Below are 14,694 nucleotides of genomic sequence, written 5' to 3' on the forward strand. Positions count from 1 at the left end.
GACTTTCCGTGATTGGATAGTTTTAGAAAATTGTTACAGTTATGTTGTACTGGAGCTCTATATAAGCAGGCTGAATGAACACTTCAGTTCAGTTCTGTCCTGGCCTGTGAATAAACAAGAGCTGTTGAAGAATCGCTGTGTCGTCTGATATGTTCACCCACAACTTAATAGTTGCCATCATTACTTCCTGGAGGAGTGGAATGATCCCTATTTCCCATTCATAGAGTTACATTTCCCAGAGTGGTTTAGTACTCGAAGAGGGAACTCTGGGAATGGTATATCTAAGAGGAGAATAGGTGATCTCCTAACATCTCTCAGACCCTTAGTAAAGTACACATCCCAGGATCTTCTGGGGAAACCATGAGTGTTTAAAGTGGTATGATACTGTTTTAAGTGTGTAGCACAGATGAGGCTAATGCGGTTGAAAACAAATCAATCCTACTCCTGCAAACAAGACAATTAGAGTTGGGATAAACCTTAAGTTTACCTACAACCTGTTAATTATACCTTTTCATTTGCATTTGTTATCTGAAATTATTTTTAATAACTTCATAAAACCTTACAAAGCAAATCAAAGAATAAAATGATTGGGGGGGGGTACAATTTAAAAACGATTTATCATTTTTTTATTTTTGAATAATAATAATAATAATAATAATAATAATAAATCTTTACAATTACCACTCCCCCTAGCTTAAAATGTAAACAGAATTAAATCAATGAATCAATGATAAATTAAAACCAGATTAAACACATGCCAACATTCTAAAAATCTGGGTAAAGGTAAAGGGACCCCTGACCATTAGGTCCAGTTGTGACCGACTCTGGGGTTGCGGCGCTCATCTTGCTTTACTGGATGGGGAGCCGGCATATAGCTTCTGGGTCATGTGACCAGCACGACTAAGCCGCTTCTGGTGAACCAGAGCAGCGCACAGAAACACTGTTTACCTTCCCGCCAGAGCGGTACCTATTTATCTACTTGCACTTTGACGTGCTTTCAAACTGCTAGGTTGGCAGGAGCAGGGACTGAGCAACAGGAGCTCACCCCATCGCGGGGATTCGAACCGCTGACCTTCTGATCGGCAAGTCCTAGGCTCTTTGGTTATATTTCCACCCGCATCCCAAAAAAGTCTGGATAGGCTTGCCTACATAAGTATGGTTTTATAAGGCACTGAAAAGAGTACATACAATGAAGGTGCCTGCTTTTTAAGTTTCTTTAAGAACATCTAAAAACCACACTGTGCATGAAATTCTTTAAGGTTTGATCCCTATTTTTGTTTTATTGTAGCCCAGATCAGGGATTTGCAAACTGTGGTCTGTGAGCATTGTTCAGGTGGTCTTTCGTACGTTCATGTTAAATATTCATACTGATTTAAAGTGTATTTTTATTGCTTATTTTAGTTCGATTTTAATCCAAAGCAACAAACTGTATTACAATAAAATAAAATATGTAAGAAATAAAAGTAGCAATAAAAATACCGTTAAAAGTCATACAGCATCTAGCACAGCACATTTCAATGGGTACAACAGGTAGAAAAATCAAGAATCTCAGGAGATTTCAAGGGGTTTGTAGATGATATTCCTAGATGATATTCCTGTCCCTTTCAGTTAACACCTCCCACCACCAGCCAAGTCTCTCTGCCCAGAGCTAGCTTCTGACTGGCAACGGGTGACTTACGATTATAATCCGGGTCAGGTGCTGGAGGGCTTGGTTCTGACCATAGCACAGGTAGCTGTGGGTATAGATGGTGTAATCAAACCCATAGAGTCGGAAGTGAGCGGCTTCGTTTGGATCAGTGATCTTGCCAGCTGGAACAAAACTAATCTGGGTCGATGCCCCTCCAAGATCCAATGCGCCCAATATATTGGTTGAAGTGGGGTGAATCCATTCTCTGTCTTTAGCAGAATACTGCAGAGATACCACAACAGGTTAGCACTTGTGGGGCCTGGCAAGTGGCAGATCATTTAGAGATCTACCTGATTTTAGGACTGAGCTCCTTCCCACTTTTGAAAAAACAATCTTCCCACCTCATTTATTCTGGTTAGCATTTCCTAATGCTCTATGGCCTTGTTCAGACACAATACTGAACCATGATTTCACAACTATAGTTTGATAAACCATGGTTTAGCATTACGTGAGAACCCGGTCCAGTGGTTTAACTAGAGTTTATTAACTATGGTCTTTTGACTAGACAAGGGTAAGCTCTTAAAGACCTTTCAAAACAAACATACCTGATTAGTTTACTATGCCCCAGAAACCCTCAGCACAAAAGTCTGGGGTTGATGGGGTTGGAACTCCAGCAACATCTGGAGGGCCTACAGAGTCCCCATACCAGAGGCAGGCCTTTGATCTGATCCACCAGGGCTTGTATTCTTAAATTGGCCCACATCAAATGGCTGGATGTTCCCCTTTAATCAGCTGGTGGATATCTCCCATCTTGAAAATGTCCCACCACTCAACTGTTATTGGCTCCTTAGAGCAGAGGTTTTCAACCTTTTTGAGTCCACGGCTCCCTTGACCAACTGCATTCTTTCTGCGACACCCCTGTGGGGCTCAAAAGCCCAGTTATGTCACCCCTTGCCTGTAGAGCTGGCAACCTCTCACCCCTTTTCAAACACCCTCCCTTGTAGAGTGTTCCCTTAGCCTCCTCTGCCATCTCCTTGGGAGTCCTCTGGGCAGCAGCTGCTGCCATCCCTAGTCTCTGTACTGTCCCGCACCCTTGCCCGCGGAGCTTATAGACAGGGCTGCTGCAATAAGCAGCTAGGCAAGCCTCTGGGAGGCAGAGACACGATGGGGAAAGAAAGAGGGACAGAGGCTAGGGTTGCCCACGCCACCCCTGATCATCATTCAAGGCACCCAGGGTGCCACGGCACACTGGTTGGAAACCACTGACTTAGAGAAATGGGCAGGGCCAGAAGCAATATTTAAGCAACAGTAGCTGTGGCAGGCACAGAGAATGTAGTAGCTCATGGTGGAATAGGATCTCTCAAGCCTCAGCCAGCATCATGATGATAAAGAATTATATTTGTGTCCCACCCTAGCTAAAGGGAGCTTGAGCTAGTGCAAATCCTTTTATCCTTAATACAACCCTGTAGGCTTACGTGAGAGTGTGTGACGGGCCCAAGATCAGCTTCATGGGCTGAGGAAGGGTTCAAACCCAGCTCTTCCTAGTTCTAATAAGATGCTCTAGCCCACAAGTAGCCAAAATAGTGACCTCCAGATGTTGTTGGGTTACCACCAGCCCCAGGCAACATAGCCAATGGTCAGGAATGATTGGAGAGCACAACAGTATTTGGAGTTCACAACATACCGTATTTTTCGCACCATAGGACGCACTTTTTCCCTCCTAAAAAGCAAGGGAAAATGTGTGTGTGTCCTATGGAGCGAATGCAGGAGGGAGGCAGGAAAAGCCCCCAAGAGCCGCACACAAGCTCCGTGCGCTCTTGCGGGCTTTTCCACAGGAGGGAGAAGGGACTGACTGGCTGCATCAGTCCCTTCTCCCACCTCCCAGAAAAGCCAGGAGAAGCCGTGATCTCTTTAAAGGGGTTGTGCGGCTTCTGCGGGCTTTTGCGAGAGGTGAGGGAATCCCCCCCACCTTCCAGGAAAGCCAGGAAAGCCCTGCGCAGTGTCTCCCAGCAAGGAGAGGCTGCACGGGGCTAAAGGGGAAGCCAAAACAGTGAGTGGGACCCTCCCGCTCGCTGCCTTGGCTTGCTCCATAGCTGCGTGCAACCCCTCCGGCAAGGAGAGGCTGCACGGGGCTATGGATTCTTTAGCCCCACGCAGCGTCTCCTGGGAGGGAGAGGCTGCATGGGGCTAAAGGGGAAGCCAAAACAGCGAGCGGGATCCATCCTGCTCGCTGCCTTGGCTTGTGCCATAGCCGCGCGCAACCCCTCCGGCAGGGATTTTTTTTCTTGATTTCCCCCCCCTAAAAACTGGGTGCGCCCTATGGTCCGGTGTGCCCTATGGTGTGAAAAATACGGTAGCTTATCCTTACTGGGTTCCTATCAGAACCAACCAGCATGGCCAGGGAAGATGGCAGCTGTACTCCAGAAATATCTAGCTTATTCTTGTTCTAGCCCTGGAACAATATGCCTGATATACGCATCCTAACCCTGTTCATAGTCTTGTAGAATCAGCCCCACCTTGGTGAAGGAGTCCAACAGATAGTTGATGGTGATCCAGCCGTAAGCACCTTCGTCCTCTCCACTGATGATTTGAGCGCCTCGGAAACTCACAGGATACTGCTTGATAGTCTTGCCAACTTCTTCCAGAACTTGTTTTGATGCAGACTCATTCTCCATTCTGTAGGGTAATTTGCCAAGAAGAACTGTGAATTTGGAAGCATGAGGCTAATTTGGAGTTCTTTTGTTTTATTTATTTACTGGCGGCTTCGTACCCAGCATTGCTCAGGTATTCTAAGAAACCCAAATATTGGTGTGGTTTTGAAAGGTTCAATCTGCCATCTTGAAGCAAAATGGTGTCCAATTGTAATCAAATGCAGAAGTGCTCATTCATTGATCTCAGGTACCATCGTCCAAAATTTGGTTAAACTATCTTAAGAGTTGTCCAAATGCACAGAGTACTGACAGGCAAATAACTTTTCAAATTAAGTAGAGTGTGTGTGTGTGTGTGTGTGTGTGTGTGTACTTTTAAAAAATATACTGCTTAATATAGTAATCAACCCATCAATCAATCAATCAATCTCAATGTATTTTATAAAAAATGCAAACAACATTCAACAGAATTTACTTAAAGCTAGATTTTTTTAAAAGTACAACTGTATATGCAAATAAAATTGAGTAGTGTAGAAAGCAGAAGATTGAAAATGAAAGGTTGTAGCCAATGTAATGTAGGACCATTGAAATTAGTCATGTCCCAGAGTTCCCTGGGAAGAGGGGTTGATTGTAAAAACCACTTGGTGAATTGTAGCTCGGGGGGGGGGGGGAGAGTGGGGTCTCCTAGCAACTCTCAGCACCCTGAACAAACTACACTTCTTTTGGAGACACATGACTGTTTAGAGAGGTATGCTTTAAATGTTCAATGAAGCTGGGTCCTGAGTTGCTCTACTAACTTTAGATGCATTGAGGACAACATTGCAAGAAATTGATGGAGGACAGAAGAGCTATCCACAGTGGCTGAAAGGAACATCCAGAGCTAGGGACACTCTACCTTTGAATAGACTGCTCAGCACCCTGAACAAACTACAGTCCCTATGACTGTTTAACATGGTATGATATAGCTTTGAATGAATAGTGTAGATGGGGCCTAACATAGGCTCTTTAATGTGAATGGGTCTACTCTGCGTAGGACTCACATTGGATACTACTACTATAGTGTTATGAATTTGTGGATGCTAAACCACTATGTTCTCTGGATTGAGCATGTGGCAGAATTTAATCAATGCTTGGAGTGTCAAAATACTGTAGTTAGACCCATGTGTATTAGGTTGTGCACTAGAAACTTATAGTCTCCCTGATCTTGTGTATTATTAAGCTGCGTATGAGATATTTCTATAGACTCAGGAATCAGCATGTGCTAAAAAAGCTCATTAAGCCAAGCTGGTGCTTCCCATGAGATGATAGCCTGAGGTAATGGACCATTAGGACAGCAGAGGATCAAAGGAAAGGTGTGAGGTGGCAAATGATTTGGCCTCTGCCTACAAATAAAGCACAGAGCTTAGAGTTAGAGTTAGGAGTTATGTGACATAGAACGCCAGAGGCAGAGCACAATGGCTGATGTCATGGCTGTACCTGTGGGAGAAGCAAGTTCCTCTGGCAGCACTGATATGATGAATCCCTCCATTGTAGGCCCAGTTTGTATTTGTGTGTAAATAAACCATATATCATCAAGACACCACAGCCTCTGCTGTGCCTTATTTTCCAGAAATGAAACATTAACCTTGAGTAAGCCAACCGGAAACCCTGGAATCTCACACTGCTCAGGTATTGGGGTGATGCACAACAATATATTTATTTGTACCCCACCTTTTCCCTCTGATAGTACTGAAGGGAGCTTACATACAAAAATAAGAATTACTATAAACATAGGAAAAAAACAATAATTAAAAACAATTAAACAATCATAGGTTTAAAACTTAGAGAGGAGGTGGGGAGAGAGAGATTAAAAACATGTAGATAGTTACAATATAAACAGCACAACGTAAGTCCTTTTCTTAAAAATCAGTTCTCCCAAGCCTGTTGGAACAAGAAGGTCATCATCTGCTGGCAGAAGGACACCAGAGAGGGGGCCAGTCTAGGTTTTTTATGGGGGGGGGGAGTTCCAGAGTCCAGGAGCAGCCACCAAGTAGGCCCTCTCCCATGTCCCTAACAAGCATGCCTGTGAGGGTGGTGAGACTGTGGGAGGGGCCTCCCCTAAATATCTGAGCTCTCAGCCAAGTTCCTATGATGGAATGGAGCTTTTCAGATAGCTTGGACCTAAGCCTTGTACCCTTAGAACTGCTGCTCTTTCAAGCCTATAGTGTATTTGCATCCGTAAAGACTAGACACTTGCTCCTTTAAAAAAAAAGCAACTCAAAATTGAGACTCCTAGTCTGAGATCCTTTATTATTATTATTGGGCAGCTGTTTTGCTAACATGACTGGTTTCACCTCACTCTGTAAACCCTGGCTCTTTGTCTTTGTACCTCAACAGTCTCATGCCGGCTGTGGCTCCCAGATAAGCTGGCGTCTCCTGCTGCCTTTCTGGGGGGATCACGGTCATAGCAGCATCCAGGCATTCCTTGAGGGAGGCACCTGCCTGCGGAGGGTTTTTGGCATAACTTGATATCCCGCTCCCTGAAACACAAAAAAAGCACATATTACTTTTTCCCATCTTAATTTCAGTTCCCCATATATCCAGATCTTCAGCTGATTTTTTTAAGTCACCATCAAGGCTTTTAGTGCAAATTTATCCTAATATCCCTGTGTTTGTAGGTAATTTTGCTTAACCTTGACCACATTCACACCACACATTAAAAGTGCTGTGACAGAACTTTAAACAGTTTTTTATTGTTTTGCAAAATGCGAATTAGGTTAAGTTCCCTTTTAATTGCAAACTGAACTGAATCCCCACTATCCCTACTCTCCCTCTTTCACCCACCCATGACATCCCCTCTATTTTCTGTGACACCCCAGCGCTCTCTGACACCCATCTCTCTTTCTCATACCCCCTTTCTGATACCCCCTCTCTGAGTGACATCGCTTCTCCCCCCTCTCTGACATGCCTTCTTTCTCTCCCTCCCTCTCTCTCTCTCTCTCTGTGACCCATATACAGTTGACTCACAACTTAGGCATATTTAATTTGCGCAAAGTCAGCTTTACGCGCTTGGCCGAATTTTTTTACAAATAAATAAAAAGGGGGCAGGTGCCTGTATGGGAGGGGGAAGGTCAGCAGTCCCAGCCACCATTACACTCACCTTGGGAGGGTATTCGGAGGTGCAGAGAGAGTATTTTGTCTTTATGCAATTTTGTCTTTATGCAGTACAGAACATAACCCCCACATAAGCTGAGAGTCAACTGTATTCAATATTCCATAATCAATGTTGTATTGTTCACTGGGAGTTGAATACAGCTGATATTTTAGACCTTCTGGATCCCTCTCCCACCTTCCTCAGATGCCCCTGCCATGTTTTTATGTAACTAGGAGAAGCTGACCATTGACATGACAGGAGAAGGTTTGGCTGACCACGCCTGTGTTGTTCTCTTTGTCCATTGGCCACTGGTAGACGAACAGCGAGGTGTGGGATGAGCCCGCATCAAACACCAGCCCGTACTGGAGGGGGAGACATTTAGAATGAAAGAGTCAGGTGGTACAAAACCTGAGCTGCTAAGTTAGAATGCGAAACAAGCAAGCAAGCAAGCAAGCAAACAAACAAACCACTGAACTCTCATCAGGGTTTAAGATAGAAGTGGGGGAACTTCCTTGGCCGGAGGGCCAAATTTCTTTCTGGGTAACTCCCTGGGTGAGCAGCAACAGGTAGGTGGAGCAATGAGTGTTTCTCTTCACTTTGTACAGTGGGCTAGCTTACACCTATACCCACCCACAAACCCTTCATCCAGACAAAGAAGAGTTATAACCAGAGTTCAAGGGGACATGTTCCAGCCAGGCAGAAAAGTTCAAAGAGCCCAATGAGGGGTGTGACTGGAGAGGGGTGTATGGCCTGGGGAGAGTCCTGGAGGCCAAATGGAGAAGCCTGAGGTTCCCCACACCCATATAATAGGAAGACATTTATTTCTTAAACAACTGACTTGCTTGCCTCAAAGAAAGGTCCATGGTATCAGGTATTGCTGCACACTCACCTTATTATCTGGAGGCAGTGTGACATTGTGGTTTCCCATCACAATGAGGAGCAGGGCTGTGAGGGAGAACATGCTCAGAATCACCAGGGCTGCTGGGAGGTACCAGTTGCTCCATCTGTTGCCCATAGCTAAATATATAAAAACATGAAGAATTTTCTGTCCATCCATCAAGATAATAGAATCATAGACTCATGAGTTGGGAGGGATCAGGGAAGTCCTCTAATCCAGCTCCCTTCTTGCTACAGGAATCTTGACATTTTATCATCCCTGACAGAGACCAACCAACCAAGCTCTGACAAGGGAGAGTCCATCATCTAGGGCTGCCATACATCTCGGTTTTCCTGGACATGTCTGGGAATCAGGCTGTCAAAATGGCATCCGGGCAGATTTTCATTGAATTAGCAAGATGTCTGGGGAAACCCAGATATATGGCAACTAGAGCAATTTCTTAAGAAAAATGCTGTAAAAATCCCAAAGATTTAACAACTTAACAACTTTGTCTGGATTTTCACTTTTGTGAATATGGCAACCCTACCATAATCACCTTCTGTCACAGGGATATCTGGGCAACTGAACTGGTCCCTGAGCTTGCTACCCCTTCCCCCTCCCCTCTATGACTTTTAGAATGTAAGCTTATTACCAGTCCTGAATAGCCACTTTTAAGTCAAGATTAAATGAGTGAATGAATGACTAAAGGGCATATGGGGAACTAGTCTGGGTTTTTATTTTTGCAGGTGGGTGGGGATAGGAACTTTTGTGGATTTATTTCCATTTCCGTGTACATAATAATAATAATAATAATAATAATAATAATATAATTTATTATTTGTACCCCACCCATCTGGCTGGGCATCCCCAGTCACTCTGGGCAGCTTCCACAAAGACCAAAAATACACCAAGTTGTCACACATTAAAAACTTCCCTGAACAGGGCTGCCTTAAGATGTCTTCTGAATGTGAGGTAGTTGTTGTTCTCTTTGACATCTGATGGGAGGGCGTTCCACAGGGCGGGTGCCACTAACGAGAAGGCCTACTGCCTGGTTCCCTGTAGCTTTGCTTCTCGCAATGAGGGAACTGCCAGAAGGCCCTCGGAGCTGGACCTCAGTGTCCGGGCTGAACGATGGGGGTGGAGACGTACATATTTTGAAAGCTTGATACAGTAAATGCATTACAGTGGTACCTCGGGTTAAGAACTTAATTTGTTCTGGAGGTTCGTTCTTAACCTGAAACTGTTCTTAACCTGAGGTACCATTTTAGCTAATGGGGCCTCCCACTGCTGCTGCCACGCCGCTGCTGTGCAATTTCTGTTCTCATCCTGAAGCAAAGTTCTTAACCCGACGTACTATTTCTGGGTTAGCGGCATCTGTAACCTGAAGCGTCTGTAACCTGAGGTACCACTGTATACCAGGGCAATGCATTTCTGTATGGCTGGAGGCAAACACGAATCACAGAAACATAAAACTGTAGCGTTGGAAGGGACCTAAAGGGTCACCTAATCCAACCCTCTGCAGATCACTCCCAAGTGAGTTACTTGCCCAACGGCAGGTACAGTTGGGGCATCAGTAACAAATGCAAATTCTGGAGAAATTCTTATGTTGTAACTGAGCCCAGGATCCTGGGGGATGCAGTTGATGACTTCCACATCTGGACAGCTTTTGCACTTTGCTTCTAAATGACGATTCCTCCAATTCTTTCATTATTGAAAATTTTGAAACCGGGGGAAAAAAAGCCCTGGTATTTGTGGGTATGGGTGTGTTAATCTCTGGCTGACACGTCTGATTGCTGCTTGACTTTGTGCCAGAATCAATTACATGGATCACTAAAGATATCCGAATGGAAAAGAAAGCTCCCAAGGCCACACAGGTAGATAAACAGGTGTAATTGGTTTTTGTTTTTCTTTTAACTCCGTAAGTGCTGCTGATGCTGCTGCTGCAGCAGCAGCAGCAGCAGCAGCAGCAGCAGCAGGAGGAACCTAGAAAGCTCTTAGTTCTCACTGGCAGGTAGCTGTGACTGAGAATGGAGTGAGTTGTCTGAGGCCATATAAGTAATAATAATAATAATTTATTATTTGTACCCCGCCCATCTGGCTGGGTTTCCCCAGCCACTCTGGGCTGCTTCCATAGAAACCAAAAATACAGTAAAATATCACAGATTAAAAACTTCCCTGAACAGGGCTGCCTTAAGATGTCTTCTAAACATCAGGTAGTTATTTATTGCTTTGACATCTGATGGGAGGGTGTTCCACAGGGCGGGCGCCACTACCGAGAAGGCCCTCTGCCTGGTTCCCTGTAGCTTTGCATCTCGCAATGAGGGAACCGCCAGAAGGCCCTCGGCGCTGGACCTCAGCGTCCAGGCAGAACGATGGGGGTGGAGACGCTCCTTCAGGTATACTGGGCCGAGGCCGTTTAGGGCTTTAAAGGTCAACACCAGCACTTTGAATTGTGCTCGGAAACGTACTGGGAGCCAATGTAGGTCTTTCAAGACCGGTGTTATGTGGTCTCGGCGGCCGCCCCCAGTCACCAGTCTAGCTGCCGCATTCTAGATTAGTTGTAGTTTCTGAGTCACCTTTAAAGGTAGCCCCATGTAGAGCGCATTGCAGTAGTCCAAGCGGGAGATAACTAGAGCATGCACCACTCTGGCGAGACAGTCCGTGGGCAGGTAGGGTCTCAGCCTGCGTACCAGGTGGAGTTGGTAGACAGCTGCCCTGGATACAGAATTGACCTGCGCCTCCATGGACAGCTGTGAGTCCAAAATGACTCCCAGGCTGCGCACCTGGTCCTTCAGGGGCACAGTTACCCTATTCAGGACCAGGGAGTCCTCCACACCAGCCCGCCCCCTGTCCCCCAAAAACAATACTTCTGTCTTGTCAGGATTCAACTTCAATCCATTAGCCGCCATCCATCCTCCAACCGCCTCCAGGCACTCACACAGGACCTTCACCGCCTTCACTGGTTCTGATTTGAAAGAGAGGTAGAGCTGGGTATCATCTGCATATTGATGGACACCCAGTCCAAATCCCCTGATGATCTCTCCCAGCGGCTTCATATAGATGTTAAAAAGCATGGGGGAGAGGACGGAACCCTGAGGCACCCCACAAGTGAGGGCCCAGCGGTCTGAACACTCATCCCCCACCACCACTTTCTGAACACGGCCCAGGAGGAAGGAGCGAAACCACTGTATAACAGTGCCCCCAGCTCCCAGCCCCTCTAGACGGTCCAGAAGGATGTTATGGTCGATGGTATCAAAGGCCTCTGAGAGATCCAGCAGAACCAGGAAACAACTCTCACCTTTGTCCCTAGCTCCCCGGAGATCATCAACCAGCGCGACCAAGGCAGTTTCAGTCCCATGGTGAGGCCTGAATCCCGATTGGAAGGGATCCAAATGGTCCGCATCCTCCAGGCGTGCCTGGAGTTGTTCAGCAACCACGCGCTCAATCACCTTGCCCAAGAATGAAAGATTTGAGACTGGGCGATAGTTGGCCATACTGGCCGGGTCTAAAGATGGTTTTTTAAGAAGCGGTTTAATGACCGCCTCTTTCAGCGGATCTGGGAATGTTCCCTCACAGAGGGAAGCATTCACCACCCCGCAGAGCCCATCGCCCAGCCCTTCCCAGCTTGCTTTTATTAGCCAGGATGGGCAAGGATCAAGGAGACCAAGGTGGTTGGTTTCACGCGTCCAAGCAGCCTGTCCACATCCTCGGGGGTAACGGATTGAAATTGATTCCATGCAACTTGACCAGACAGAGCTCTAGCACTCTCCCGCCCTGGCCCTGCTCCCACAGTGGTGTCTAGCTCCTTCTGAATATGAGTGATTTTATCTGCAAAAAACTTTGCAAAATCGTTGCAGGAGATCTTGGGGTCTTTACAAGGCCTGGGTGGTAAAGGTGGTTCCGTTAAATTGCGAACCACCTGAAAGAGTCTCCTGCTACTCCTACTACTAAGTGCTTTCTAAAGGTAATTTAATGCATCTATGGTGGGAGTGACATTTGAACAAGTGATTACTCAGCTCATACCACACCAGCTCTTTGTTTACCAAGCAGCATGTGAATCAGCACTTTTCCTCAGAAGCAAATAATAAGAGCCCTGCAAGATTAGGACAAAGGCCCAAACAGATGTCCATGGGGAGGCCGCAAGCAGGAAGTGAGCGCTAGAGCAACTCTCCCCCACTGGTGATTCCCAGGAACTGTTATCCAGAGTTGCAATGCCTTCACCAGTGGATATAAGGTTGCCATATGCCTGGAATTTCCTGGTGATTCCTGGGATTCGGCAGTCGTGTCCAGGCAGAAATCCCTCAAATGTCCAGGAAAACCCAGACGTATGGCAACCCTTGTCGGAAATGTAGATTTTGGTGAATTTTCTTAAAAGCGGGTCAAAAACAATTTCTTTGTGTCCAGATTTTCACTTTTTGAAATATGGCAACCCTAGGATAGAACATAGACAGACATGGTGGGTGCCTTTTTGGCTTTGAAAAGGAAGGTTAATGTGTTAGTCTTGGTGGCTACACCAGAGTTTGCTGTGTGGCTTAGCTGAGAACGAACCTGAAGTCTACTATATGTTGTGGCAAGATAAATATTGGGGGGGGGGGGCTTGGCAGGTTTCGCCAATCCTCTCTTCAAGGAAATAACTGCCGTGCCTTTTTCAGGTTTCCTCCAAATTCCGTTAAACAGCAGGGGACAGAACAGAAGTTGATAATATTAAAATCAATCAATACTTTTTGAGTACTGTTTGGTTTCAAGCCCTCTTTGTGGAATTCCCTGGGGCATTTGGCTGGCCACTGGGAGATGCAGGATGCTGCACTAGATAAGCTATTGATCTGATCCAACAGGACTCCTGCTAGTCATGAAAGTTAAGAATGGAGCATCTATGTTCAAATGCAATCTACCTCTACCTCTATATTCTATCGGGTGGTGGGAGCATAGAACTATAGACAGAATGTTGGCTTTATGCCCCTCTTGTGAATTTCAGCTAGCTGGGAACTGAATGACTGGCATCCCCGCCTAAAGTTGTTGACTTGTTTGGGATGGCTTGTTAAATAGAGAAATAGAGGACGCTGTCAAATAGAGGACATTCTTCCATAACATGCAACAAATGAGCACCTTAACCTAAGGTTACCAGACATCCCCGTTTCCCAGGGACAGTCCCCAGATTTACAAATCAGTCCCCTGACAAAATCCATTGAAGTTGAAAAGTGTTCCTGGATTCACTGGAAAAAAACCTGGTAACCTTACCTTAACCCACCTCCCCAATCAGACCTTGCCAGCTTCTGAAAGGTATTCTCTGCCTGCGTTTTCTTTCCTGGCCTACCCTTGCTTGAAAAGTAGAATTTGGCAGTTCACATATCATAAGTGTTTCTTTTCTTTTTTAAAAAAAAGATTAAGACTGTGTAATCTCACAAAGTACCTCATTGTATGACAATTGCCTGTCCCTTGCCTGGAGGTTCCTTTCAACTACTATGGCTGATGGCTCTTCTCTCCTCCATCCATTTCTTCCCAAGCCAACTAAAGTTAGTGAAGCAACTGAGGCCACATGTGCACTGTACATTCAAAGCAGTATCATGCCACTTTAAACAGACATGGCTTTCCACAGAGTCCTGGGAGCTGTAGTTTGTTAAGTGTGCAAAGAGGAGACCCATATTCCTTTAAAATTCTGGGATAAGGGTTCTCTAACAACTCTCGCACAGTTCCATGAAACCCTGGACAGCTGCTGCCAGTTAGTGTGGGCAGTACTGAGCTAGATCGCCTAATGCAGGGGTCAGCAAACTTTTTCAGCAGGGGGCCGGTCCACTGTCCCTCAGACTTTGCGGGGGGCCGGACTATATATTGCCATGATTATGACCCACATTTTTGGCAAAAAACCCTTATTGGGACCAACCCCAATGTTGCCCAAATGTGATTCTTTTTTGGGGGGGTTCCCTCATACACCCACGCTGCTTCCTTTGCGTTTTACACATTGACAGTTAATATTTCTCTCATAAGGTGGGGTGGGGGGCTGAGGTAAGCACACCATTCCTGTCAGCCCTGGAGAGCGTGTGCGTATGCGTGGGTGAAGGGAAAAGCCGTCGGCCACGCTAAGTCAGACCAGCGCCACTCAAGCCAAAACGTTCTTTTTCCTGTGTGAGGGAAGACGAGGCAGCAGCAGCAGCTATTTACCTTTCCATGGCTCACACAGTGTAGATAACAAGCAGCCTCCCCAGCAGAGCACAGAACGGATTCGGAGTGCAGCCGCCCAGGCGCTCCCTGCTTCCTCCGGCGGGAAGCACCGCCGCCACAGACACTGGCGGGCGTCGTTCCCAAGGCACCCCCCGCAACTGCCCTTCCTGAGGTCAGTCACCAGCAGTTCCATTGTGGAAATCCAAACTGTGGCTCCTTTTTCCTCTTCCCCACCCCCCACCCCGGAAGA

At 46.2% G+C, this 14,694-nt stretch overlaps 1 protein-coding gene across 1 annotated transcript in view; it reads right to left on the bottom strand.

The window, feature by feature from the left end:
* The window catches only part of ENTPD8 (ectonucleoside triphosphate diphosphohydrolase 8), a 32,461-nt gene that overhangs the window by 6,085 nt on the left and 11,682 nt on the right, over positions 1 to 14,694 (bottom strand). Inside the window, exons 2-6 of the mRNA XM_080989618.1 lie at positions 8,298 to 8,425; positions 7,653 to 7,770; positions 6,644 to 6,794; positions 4,144 to 4,303; positions 1,679 to 1,909 (exon numbers count right to left, since the gene is read on the bottom strand). Coding sequence (XP_080845744.1) covers positions 1,679 to 1,909; positions 4,144 to 4,303; positions 6,644 to 6,794; positions 7,653 to 7,770; positions 8,298 to 8,423 — 786 coding nt within the window. The 5' untranslated portion in view covers positions 8,424 to 8,425. The remainder of the gene's footprint in view (positions 1 to 1,678; positions 1,910 to 4,143; positions 4,304 to 6,643; positions 6,795 to 7,652; positions 7,771 to 8,297; positions 8,426 to 14,694) is intronic.

The sequence above is a fragment of the Podarcis pityusensis genome (genome assembly GCF_964106645.2).
Source record: "Podarcis pityusensis genome assembly, chromosome: Z".
NCBI lineage: Eukaryota > Metazoa > Chordata > Lepidosauria > Squamata > Lacertidae > Podarcis > Podarcis pityusensis.